General features: G+C 43.9%; 2 protein-coding genes across 2 annotated transcripts in view; both read left to right on the plus strand.

Moving 5' to 3' along the window:
- PLEKHB2 (pleckstrin homology domain containing B2) overlaps nucleotides 1-12,428 on the plus strand; it is a 469,993-nt gene that overhangs the window by 362,440 nt on the left and 95,125 nt on the right. The window lies entirely within an intron of this gene.
- ARHGEF4 (Rho guanine nucleotide exchange factor 4) overlaps nucleotides 1-12,428 on the plus strand; it is a 165,972-nt gene that overhangs the window by 119,360 nt on the left and 34,184 nt on the right. The window contains 1 exon segment of the mRNA XM_062621737.1: nucleotides 209-348. Within this exon segment, the coding sequence (XP_062477721.1) occupies nucleotides 209-348 (140 nt within the window).

The following is a 12,428-nucleotide window of genomic DNA, read 5'->3' on the forward strand; positions in this document are numbered from 1 at the left end:
GAGCAAAATTCTCTGAAAAATGGGCATGCACCAGGCTAGAATTCTGCCCTGCAATTGCTTATATAGTTTTCATTTCTCTTTTTTTTTGCCTTTTTGCTATTACAATGTCTGCCAAGTGCATATAATTGAGATACATATATATATTGGTCATAAGAGCGTTGCTGTTGATCTTGTGGTCTAGACTAATTTGTTCTTTTTATTGTTGCAGTGATCACTGATGGTGCACTGGATAAGACAGCTCTAACAGATGATGTGGGAAGCGAGGAGGACCTGTATGAGGACTTCCGGAGCTCCAACCACCGCTATGGTCACCCTGGGGGAGGAGGAGAGCAGCTTGCCATCAATGAGGTACTCAGCTAGTTGGTTTCTGGCAGGTTGGAGTAGGAAAGGTGCTGGTTCTTTATGTGAAACATAAGAGAGGTCAACAAACAAACTGATAATGACAGTTTGGATGGGGCTTCAACGGTCATTTACTGGGGGTACCACTTACAACTGAGTAATGACAGGGTCTGGGCCTTCCGTCAGGGTTCTGTCCCTGACAGTAGAGAACAATGGTGCAAGGAAATGCAGAGCCACCAGTCTTGGGCAGGTAGCTCTCCTTTTAGGTGTTTTTAGAAGAGAAATTTAAAACCATCATCAAGCAGCCTGGCTGTGAGACATGAAATGTTGTGTGCTGAAGACATAAAGGAAATGTTGAAAAAGGAAATAAAATAATATTGGTCTATATACTTTTTTATTGGTAGATGTGAAGGGTGCAAAGCTTCATGTAGGTTTGGTCTCCACTGCTTCTTCCTGTACCCCAATAAATTCACTCTAGGGATGTGAAAGACATTCCTTTTTAGTCACTGCTTTTAGCTATTTTCTTTGATAATGTTGACACCAATTAGCTTGAGATCAGCAATTTAAAAACATACTACTTATTTTAACTGATGCAATGATCAACATACAAACAGGATTTAAAATGTTTTGTTTTTCTGCAAAAATATGGTTTTGTCTAATGCATGCCATGCATGATCTTCACGAGATGAGAAGGCAAGGGTAAAAGATGTATTATGTTTTCTTGTGGCTAAACTGTAACTGAAACTGTTGACTGAGGCTCTGTGCCCGAGTGTTTGATATATGTAAGGATGGTACGTTTGGGGTCTGCAAAGGCTTCCACAGTGAGAATAACAGCTTTTGACAAACAATAGCAAATGCTCTTCTAGCAGTTTTCCTGCTCCCAGGGCTCAGAATCCCTGACTACAACCTTGGGTGCCTGGGGTGAGGAAGAGACTTGCTGTATTTTGTTCTGTATTTTTACATCCAAGGGCTATCAAACCATGGCCAGAGCTTTTTTATTTAACTTCACCTGTTTTGGGCTGTTGTCACTGCAAGCAAACTTTAGCAGAACACCAGAGAACCTTGAGTTGCATTCTCCCACATTTGCCTGGTGTGTTTATGAGGGAGTCTTGGTTACCACTGTGGGAGTCAGCCCACAGTGTGCACTGAGAGTGTAAGAGTGGGGTTTTTCTTCCTTCCCTTTTTGGTCCTTGCCTCAGTAAGTTTGTTACAATATCTCTGATGTGAACTTCTGAACCTGTGAGGCAAGAATTTTACGTGAACAGACATGTTAAGTGTTGGAATTGAAATATCTCAAATAGCTGGCAATCAGACAGGCTTATCTTCATCTTGCCTGCTGGCCCAAAGCCTGGGTATCGATTAACCTTTGCTATTTTCCATAGTAGAGCTAGGAGTAATGTAGGGTGAAGATATCAATGCCCAGTCATTTGGTCTCATTTTGTGAGTAGTCTTGTCTTTGTTTTGTTTTATTCAAAACAATATTTTATTAGTCGTGGATAAGGAAACTATGGTAACTGCATTATTCTTGGTCTTCTCGGAAGAAGCAGCTTTCAAATAAACAGAGAAGGTTGAAATACATTTTTAAGGCATTTGGCAGACCAAGTGTTGCATTAAAAAGCAAAACAGCCAGCCACTGAGTTCTAGCTCATTTTGAATCAAGAGAAAATGTTTTTGGAATAAAAAAGAAACCTTTCATAAAACTTAAAGAAAAACTTATTGGCAAGAAAACTAGAGGGGTAAAAGAAAGCTGAGAAGGTTATATAAAGCCCACCTAAGTAAATCAGTATGAGAGTATGTAAGAGCCAAGGAAAGTCAATCAAAAAGCAATAATAAAGGTTTGGGATGGGAAAAGAGGCAGGGAAGTAATTTTCTTGGGGTATCTGACATTCATTCAAATGCATTCTTTCTGCTCATGGAAAGAGATCTAGTGTTTAGATTGGACTTGGAGTTTACTTTGTGTTTGTTCCAGATGAAGACCCTGTCCTGGTGTCTTTTTGCTTCCACAGGCTAACTGGGTAAAATGTGGTGAGAGAAAAATCTGTATTGCAGAAGCATTGTGGGTCTTTCCTGTCAGTGCAGAAACATTACATACAGGACAAACGGAGCTTCAAGCTTTATGAAATGTGTTCTATGTGGACTGAAGTTGAGAACATGAGATATTAAGCATACAAAAATCCTGCCTGCCCAATGCTTGAGTGATAATGAGGAAAAACTATAGTGCTTATAAAGTAATTGGCCTGGACAAGTAGGCTCAGGCCTGTTTGCTTGGAAACATCTGATGTGTACAAAGGGTTTGTTCTGTCTTGCTGAGTGAAGGATCCGTATACTTCTGTGCTTTGAAAGAAATGCTACTGCAGTTCAACATGTGGAGTGTTTAGCCCCTTGTAGCCCAACATGTACAGTGTTGTCTTGTGAAAGCAAAGCACTAAATGTTTCAGAAATAACTGCCAGACTCCCTGTTTTTTCCTTATCTCTTATGGTTCTGTGTTTGATAAGTTTGGAATTTGGTATGTGAACTCTTGTTCCTTGAAGGAAGAGCACGACTTCATTGCCTTCAGCAGAACAGGATTTTGTATAGGACATGTAACACTACTGTCTTATGTTTTAAAGTGCCAATATGTATGTTACGGATGTTTGTGCTAACCAGCATTGTTAAAAAGGTGCAATAAAGCTAACTGGTTCCAGCATATATGTTTCTGATTGAGCAAAGTAATTCAAATAGAAAAGTCTTTTAAACTGACAGAGGGGAGATTCAGATGAGACATTAGGAAGACATGCTTCCCTGAGAGGGTGCTGAGGTGCTGACACAGGGTGCCCAGAGAAGCTGTGGCTGCTCCATCCCTGGCAGTGTTGAAGGCCAGGCTGGACGGGGTTTGGAGCAACCTGGTCTAGTGGAAGGTGCTCCTGCCTGTGGAAGGTGTCCCTGCCTGTGGCACAGGGGGTTGGAACTGCATGAGCTTTAAGGTCCCTTCCAATGCAAACCATTTTGTGATTCCATGCTCAGGAAGTGGCACAAGCATCTGCCATGTGCCAAAGGCAGCAGATCTTGCAGCAGTCCTCTCTTTGTCTTACTGAGCAGTGTATAACTGGGGCTGTTGAGTCTCTAAAGCATTATTCTTGTGCTAAACTCTTTGATCACTCACTGAGAAGTTGTTCTAGGCTCACCCAGTGCTCCTCCAGGCCATCTTAAGCATCAATAATATTCTTCATAGCATTTCTCACGTTATCTGTCTACATTCTAATTAATAGAAATCTCTTGTGTATTACATGAGGACAAATTTCAAAAGACAGAAGAAATGTAAGCTAGTGCCACAAAACATTACCATCCCCTTATGTACAGAATAGGTTGAAAAAGCTATGTTCACAACAGTGTTCCAGGCTGAAGACAGAATTAGAATTATTCACCATGTGGAAGCAATAAATCTCCTATCCCAGATTAGTTATATATTACCAATTTTATATCTTAATATATTGAGCATATTGCTCTCCCAACTGATGCTAAATTGCATAGAAACCAGTTAACAAATACCACCCTCCTTCTTGGTTTTTATACTTTTTTATTTTTTATTGTTTCCGGAAGGTTTAATTCCTTGTTTTCTGTCTTCAGTATTTCTGCAAACAAGGTTGACAACTGTGGTCCAGAGCAGCAATTACGATTTATTTGCAGAGTTACAGTATAAAGCCCAGTGCTGCCAAGGACCAGAAATAGTGTTCCCCAAAGGATATGAATCTTTACTGGGTCCTAGTTTTTGTCCCCAAGTGCTTGCGTAACTCTGTACAGGGCTCAGATATGAATATTAATAGTATGGAGTCAAATTGTAACTTCTTTCACTGCCTGATGGGTTTAGTTTTTACAGTTCTAGGGTCTGCAAACTTCTAAGGTTGTTTCAGAGGGCTTTTTGCAATGGATTTAAAGCAAATCCATATATTCAAATACTTTGTAGCAATTATGACCATCAAATATGAAGATCAGGAGATAAGTGGTCCCAGGGGTCATCAGAGCCGTATTTCTGCTTTCTGCCATGGGCAGCCATAGCTGCTATGAGCCACTTCCTCTGCCCTCGTCGGCATTAGGTCTTGGTCATCCTCTGCTCAAGCGATCCTCTGCCAGCAGGCTGGAGATGAAGAGTGGGTGATGGAAGCCAGGGTAGCTCACTCTGCAGTGTGGATTATCCTCCTCTGAGGAAAGTCAAGGGCCTGTAGTGACAGGACAAGGGGAGATGGTTTTAAACTGACAGAGAAGAGATTGAGATTAGACATTAGGAGAAAGGTGACATTCAGTATGAGAATGGTGAGGCGCTGGCACAGGGTGCCCAGAGAAGCTATGGCTGCCCCATCCCTGGCAGTGTTCAAGGCCAGGTTGGACACAGGGGCTTGGATCAACCTGCTCTAGCAGAAGGTGTCCCTGCCCATGGCAGGGGGTTGGAACTGGATGAGCTTTAAGGTCCCTTCCAACCCATGCTTTCTCTAAATAGCCCTATTAATGTGATACTCATCAGGAACAAAAAAGAAACCCCAGGCTTAGCTTAGTTCTTGGGGGAGGAATAGCACATGGAGTCTATCACAGTTTTAACTCCTGAACAAAAACTGTGAGGTGATAAAGTGGAAGGGGCCCTGCACACACCTAAAGGAGTGTCTGGGTTATGGGGTCAGTCTCTGAATGGACCTTATTCCACCTTCCGGGAACCAGACTGAAACAGCAGAATAGGAGAGGTAGCCTCTGTGTTTCACCTCTCTGTAGGCAAGGGTGTATCCCCATACACATACTGACATGTTTAAGGAGGGGAGAGTACTGCCCAAACTCTCATCTGTGGCTGTAAACCAGACCTAAATACAACACTCAAAGGAAATAACTGGAGGCAGCATGAATGGCTTTGGAGTTCTTATATCAGCACTGCCAGCTGTTAAATTGTAAAGACTCTAACAGCTCCTGTTAACGCTTGTTAATGACAGCTTGTGACTATTAGGGCACTCTTTAATAATATCTGTTGTTTGTCAGCATTAAATGTTTTCCTGTTACTAAGGTGCAGAGGGAGGCTTGGCTCCACAAATAGTTTTCCCCTTGGAGAAAAAATGATCCAACAGTGCTATAACTCCTAAAGCTACTTGTGCCAAATCACTTCAAAGCCCACCTGTATTTATCCAGTCTATCTGTGTGTTCCTAGAACTGCCCGATGTTCCCCACCACCTAAAAAAAAACAGGGCATCTACTGATGATACTGATCACAAGAGGTGGCTGTTTCTTTGTGTTGAAGGCTGCAACCACCCTCCAATGCTTTGGCATTCAGTTAAGGGTTCTTTTAGTCCACACCAGTGGCATTGTATCCTGTTGAACTAAGGGTTACATTACAGAAGGTCTTGGCTTCCTGCCTGCCACCTGTAGTGTGAGGACCATTTACCAAGACTCCAGGGAGATTGTCAAAGCCTTGCTCTGCTACACTAGAGTTAGTGTGGCAGGCTGTCACCAACCCTCTGAGGTCCTCATGGTCTGTACCTGCTGAGATCTCTCACATGCACCCAATCACAGGCTTTCTAACCGGCTATCCTTCAAACAGTGCTGCCTGCAGGACCTGGTTGTGGCACACACATGCGTGATAAGGCCCTGTGCAATAGTGGTCAAGGATGTGTCTAGGTGAAAATGAATGATTTCACCATTTGTGTGTAAAGTGGGAGCCTTCCTTTCAAACCTGCTCTCCGTCTGATACAGAGAAGGACCTTGGCCTTATTGTATCTCACTAGCTATTCTTGGGAGCTCCTTGTTTAGGTTTTGGGGATCCTTGGTTTGGTGCCTAACTCTCCACAGCTGTTCTATGGGAGGAAGAAATCAGAAGCACTACAATGTTTGCACCCCTTCTAAGACGTGGTTTCAGAAGTGTATCATAAATTAAGCTGCAGTTATTCCTGATTGAAATAGTAGCCTGATGTTGTGCAGAGAACTAGTCTGTTTTGCAGGGTCTTGGTGTTACAATTCACTCTGCCAAAGTCTTCATTTTAAAAACAGTTTCGGGGATGTCCTTGCCCCAGTTCTCTAGTTCAAGAAACACCTGTGATGGAGAACAGCACAATAAACAGTACAAAGATTTGCAGAGAGGAGGGGATAAAGAAGGAATGTGTCAGAGTAGGAATGCTGGATAAAGATTAGTGTAGAGGTTCAGTGTTTGCATAGAGACAGAGGAGTGAGTATATCTGGGTTTATACCATACTTGTACCTCAGGCACCTCTCAGCATGGTTTTGATATCAGAACATTTCTTGGATTTCTTCTCCTCTCTCCAAATCCTGATGTAGAGCAGCTCCTCTCTGTAGTTTTGTTTTTTTCCTAATCCCCAGAAGACATTTGAACCCAGCGGTGGAAAACAAAGTCCTTCCTGGCTCTTCTGGCCTGTCAGAGAGCACTGTTAATACCTCAAAAGATCTTGCCTGGTAGCTTCAGCTGTGTGGCCAAGGCTCCATGTCCTGCACCGGTAAACTGAGGGCACAGTTAGCAGCAGGTTCAACCATGTTTTAACGCAGTGAAGGCATTGGCAGATTCCTTGTAGTTTTATGTTTCCACTCTGATAAAAGCAGCAAAACTGGGAGCTGTAAATGGAAGAAAGGTCAGTGAGAGCAACCAAGCTGCAGAAGTACCAGCCCCGCTTTTCCTGAGGCTCACGGAAAGACTGCCCCTCACTCTGGGGGCGCTTGAGGCCAGCCCTTGCTCAGTGCCCTCAGCATGCCCTGGGAGAGCCATGGTTGAAGTGCATGTCAGTCACATGCCTGCCCCTTGCCGCAAAAGGAGGAGATGCTGCTTGCATTAACCCCAGTACTCCCACACTGGAACACACTCTGCGGGCAGGCACACACAGCAGCCTTTGTCCCCAGCAGTGTGGGACTGACTGACACACCTCCCCGTGGCACATAATTTGTCAGACTTGGATTGAGTTGGAAGTGTGATGAGGGCCTCAGATGACAGGAGCAGAGCTGTGCTGCTGTACAGCAGTTGAATGTCAAGTTCAGCCTATTTCTTGCAGTTCTGGGTTGAGGGGTAGGTGCAGTTGTAGGGAATGGTGAACTACAAAGGTGTTGATAGGCGTTATTCTTTTCAGTCGTACTTCTAGCTGCTTTTATCTGTAATCTTTAGAGAGGATCCTGCTTCTGGCTGTTCCACTAACTTGCCTCTGGCAAGTCTTCATGTCAATAGGTTTTGTGAAAAGAAAGCAGGCTGCTTGAGTTATCCAGTATGGACTGAATGTCCTGTTTCTTTTTCATGTTCCTCTGTGCCTAATGTATGCTTTGCTAGTAAAGCAGAGGAGCACCTTGCTCATTTACTCTTGGGGCTGTCAATTTCCCATCCTTGCCTTGCTGATCATTTTGACAGCCACTTACCAAGTTTGCTTCTGAGCTGTATTTTAGATTCTGACTAATTTCTTGGTCAGTGGTGCAGGCTCTTGGAGGACAGCCCACCGAAACTTGTTCTTTGGGGTATGTTGTTCTGCTGCATTTTTTCCAGCCTGCTAGCTCTAAACCAGAGGTATGAGGAAAAGGTGGCCTCAGAAGGCTGCTTGACTACATTAAGTTTCTGCCCTGCTTTTCTGTTGGGCATGGCATAAGAATGTCTATCCTGTTTCCTACTCACAGTGTGTGTATGTCTTTTACCCTCTCATAGCTTTTCTTATGCTCATACTCCATGGAGATTGTTGTTCTCCTCAGCTCTCCTTTGGCTCCTTTAATTGCATCAGAAGACAATGAAGGAGGATCCTCAGATTAACATTATTACATGGCAGCTTGGTAGAACTTTACAGAGCTGTTACTTGTAAGCATTTTTTCCTGTTTTCTACATCCACAAGACTGGTATGTTCTGTAAGAGGTGAGGAGGCTGAGCAGTCAGAAGCGTCAACACTGCTCTGCAGCTAAAGGAACCTTGCGCTCATACTTTATAATGTGTGGGCTCAACAAAATGTGCCAGACAGCCCAAAATTGAGTGGCTTTCTTGAAAGCTCCTGTATACCCAGAGAGAAAGGAGTCTTATGGTCTAGAAACAAGCAAAAAAAAGTAAGTCCTGTCCCTGTGGTGTGTCGCCCCACCACCACCTCTTAAAAACTCTCACAGGGCTTACTTACCTTTTAGTGGTTCTTTGGCTCTGTACACCATGCATTTTCATCTGCCCCCTGTTAGTCACCACATTAATCTTGTCACTCACCTTGCACTGTTATTCATCCCCTTCTCATCCAGACTTTTCACTGCTTCATTGCAGCTTCCTCTGTCCTTACCTGCTTCAGGCCCCACAACTTTATTCATACCAGTTCCTTCTCTCCTTTCCCTGACTTTCTCAGAGTATTTCTCTGCCTGTTTCTCCCTTCTTTCTCTGTTCATGCCCACACAGTGCCCAGATGAAGAGCATTCCTTGTCTTTATGTTATCTGTGGCTGTCAAATGTTCAGGGTATCAAAATTAAAGCATTAGAATAATTTCTAGGACCTCCTGAACACCACCTCCCTTGGTCACTAAGGATGTTGTTACCACTCTGTCTGTTCCTCAGCTCTGTAGAGTGTCATCTTCTATTCTGACCCCTTTCCAGCGACTGCATTCAAGCTGTTAATCTTGCCAGGTCTCTACGATGCATCATTTCCTTTCATATCTATCCGTCTGCCTTACCGTATCTCCTATTTAGTTTGTCTTTATTTCAGAGCGTCACTAATAGGGCATCCTTTGTTCTGCCTGTGTCCAATCTTGTATTGGAAAGATCTATTTTCCTGGGCTATGGCATGGACTGTGCCAGCCTGTCTTTGCTTCTCTCTGCTTGTTCCTTGCTCTACCCATCTATCATAATATGCATTGTTTTATTTCCCAGACCATTCTTGTATGTATATCCCTTGCCTGTCATCTGTCATTCAGTATTGAGAGAGCAGTTTTCACCCTCGGTCAAACCCAGATGCATGTCCAGCGCTAGTCACATCCACCCTGGAAATGTGTCATTTTCTGTGTATGATGCTGGATGCTCCCATGCAGATACCTCCAACATGTTAATGGTTACTGTTGCTGTTTTTGAAACTAAAACTTGTTTTAGGAGAGCTTGATTTTCTAGCTTTAGTAGAGTCTGAAAGCAAAAGACTGGTTGCTAAGGACATTCTGTAATTTTTTTAGGGTTTCTTTTATGTCTTTTTTATTTTGTAGTAAGGGATGACTCATCTAAATGGCTGCTTTCCTTGCAGTGTACCAGTGTGGCCATGCCTTAATCCACGCACTGCACAAAGAAACTGTAAGGCTAATTTTCTTTCCATTGATAATTATCTCCTGAATCTTAGGACTCAAGAAAGTGAACAACTTGTAATGTTTTGGCAGTATTACATGACTAAACTCTCCAAGGAAGTACTGTCTGTAAAAGCTGTGTTGGCTTAAACCATGCAGTATTAGCTAGAGAAACATGCAGTGAGAGTAACTGTGCTCTAGTAAGAGTGTTACACACTGTAAAATTCAGAGCAAATTGTGGGCCTCTGACAGACTACTTTCTGTTTTAGAAATACATGATCATATGCAGTTTAAGAAGCTGTACTTGTTCTGATGCTTCCTGGCTGTGGCTCAGTAGTGAATGACATCAGTTAGGGAGGCGTTAAGCCGCAGTTGTTACTGAGGGTTAATTCAATGCATAACAGGGTAGTTGTGTAGTTTGGATGTTGGGCAAAGTGGTATTTGGGAGTTAAGGAAATGGGTTTCTTGGGTTGATTTGCAGGTAGGAGTGCTTGCCCCCCTCTCAGTTTCATTCTCAGCCCTTCTTTTTGATTGCTGAACTGAAAACCTAGTAGAAAGTTTTTCATTGATTGTCCACTCAGAGCCTGGATTCCTTTTTGAAAGATGCCTTTGAAATGGTTCAACAGGTAGAAGTATTTTCATCACCCAGTTAATGAAATAAAAATTAATAGAAGCTTCGTCCTCTAGAAGCTCTTCATCAGCTGTTATGAAAAGGGCAGTAATAATTCAGTGGTTTTTTATGTCAAAGAAAGGTTGAAGGGGGAGAAACCCAGTCATGTGGATGCAGGTGAAGTTTGTTACTTGGGCTGTTGAAGGTTTCTGTGTGTCCTGAATATCTTCTCTTCCTCTCTAGTTTTGTATATACAGCATCCAAACAGCACGTGATGCCAACTAGAGGGACAGGGGAGTTAATATTTGTGTCTGTGACTGCATTGGTGTAAAAAGAGAGTAATGCTACTTCAGAAGATACCCTATTTAGGAACAACTTGTAAGAAGCTGGTATTTGCATAGTGGGTTTGCATGTGTCATGGGTTAACCCCAGCAGGCAGCTAAGCACCATGCAGCCACCATACAGGCACTTGTTAATTCCTCTGTCGTGGGATGGGGGAAAGAATTGGAAAGGTACAAATGAGAACTGGTGGGTTGATATAAAGACAGTTTAATAGGTAAAGTAAAAGCCACGCATGCAAGCAAAGGAAACCAAGGAATTCATTCACCACTGCCCATGGTCAGGCAGGTGTTCAGCTATCCCCAGGACAGCAGGGCTCCATAATGTGTAACTTGGGAAGACAAACACCATCACTCCAAATGTCCCTTTTCTTTCTTCTTCCCCCAGTTTTATATGCCGCATGTGACATCATATGGTATGGAATGTCCCTTGGATTAGTTGGGGTCAGCTGTCCTGGTGGTGACCCTCCCCCAGCTCCTTATTATGACCTGCTGGCGGGGTGGTGTATGAAGCAGAGGAGGCCTTGGCTCTGTGTAAGGACTGCTCGGCAATAAGTAAACCATCCCTGTGTGATCAGTGCTATTTTCAGCACAAATCCAAAATGCCACACCATAAAAACCCAGGTGAAATCAGTGCAGCATGGTAAGCAAACCTCTGTTGATCAAAGCAGGCAAACAAACCATGAGCCAGCTGCCTGGTTTGTCCACACTCTGTGACGTGAAGGTCAGTGTGGCTGGCAAAAAGTATGTGTCTGTATCAGATGGGCCGAATCCAGGCTCAGTTCTAGCACTTCTGTCTTTGTTAGTTGCTAATATTTTGACATATTTTTCACCTTTTTGAAGAGAGTGTGTTGATAAATGAGCCACTAAGAGTGTCCTTTTTTCCCCTAAGGTGATGTCCAGAGCACAGTTTATTTTGCGCCTAAAATACTGATGCATTCTTGGCTTTAGGAGGAGTTGAATTGTGTGTCTTCTACTTGTAGCGAGCACATCCCTGTTTGTGCTAAGTCCTGGAAACGTGCTTTAGCATGGTATCTAGCTTGCAACTCGGAGCCTTGCTTTTCAAATCTGCTCTCTTGTGAGAGGTGGTGGGGCTGGCCCCTCTGAACAGTTGCCCTTAGGTGCCTCACTCTGGGTCACATAGAATCATAGAATAGTTAGGGTTGGAAAGGACCTTAAGATCATCTAGTTCCAACCCCCCTGCCGTGGGCAGGGACACCTTATGCTAAATCATATCACCCAAGGCCTTGTCCAACCTGGTCTTGAACACTGCCAGGGATGGAGCATTCACAACCTCCCTGGGAAACCTATTCCAGTGCCTCACCACCCTAACAGGAAAGAATTTCCTTCTTATATCCAACCTAAACTTCCCCTGTTTAAGTTTTAACCCATTACCCCTTGTCCTATCACTACAGTCTCTAATGAAGAGTACCTCTCCAGCATCCCTATAGGCCCCCTTCAGATACTGGAAGGCTGCTATGAGGTCTCCACGCAGCCTTGTCTTCTCCAGGCTGAACAGCCCCAACTTCCTCAGCCTGTCTTCATCCGGGAGGTGCTCCAGTCCCCTGTTCATCCTTGTGGCCCTTCTCTGGACTTGTTCCAACAGTTCCATGTCCTCTTTATGTTGAGGACACCAGAACTGCACACAATACTCCAGGTGAGGTCTCATGAGAACAGAGTAGAGGGGCGGGATCACCTCCTTCGACCTGCTGGTCACGTTCCTTTTGATGCAGCCCAGGATACGGTTGGCTTTCTGGGCTGCAGGTGCACACTGCCAGCTCATGTTCATTTTCTCATTGACCAGCACCCCCAAGTCCTTCTCCGCAGGGCTGCTCTGAATCTCTTCTCTGCCCAACCTGTAGCTGTGCCTGGGATTGCTCCGACCCAGGTGTAGGACCTTGCACTTGGCATGGTTA

This window comes from Pezoporus occidentalis, unplaced genomic scaffold (genome assembly GCF_034315485.1).
Source record: "Pezoporus occidentalis ecotype Australia unplaced genomic scaffold, CSIRO_AGI_Poc_V1 ctg233, whole genome shotgun sequence".
In the NCBI taxonomy this organism is placed as follows: Eukaryota; Metazoa; Chordata; class Aves; order Psittaciformes; family Psittacidae; genus Pezoporus; species Pezoporus occidentalis.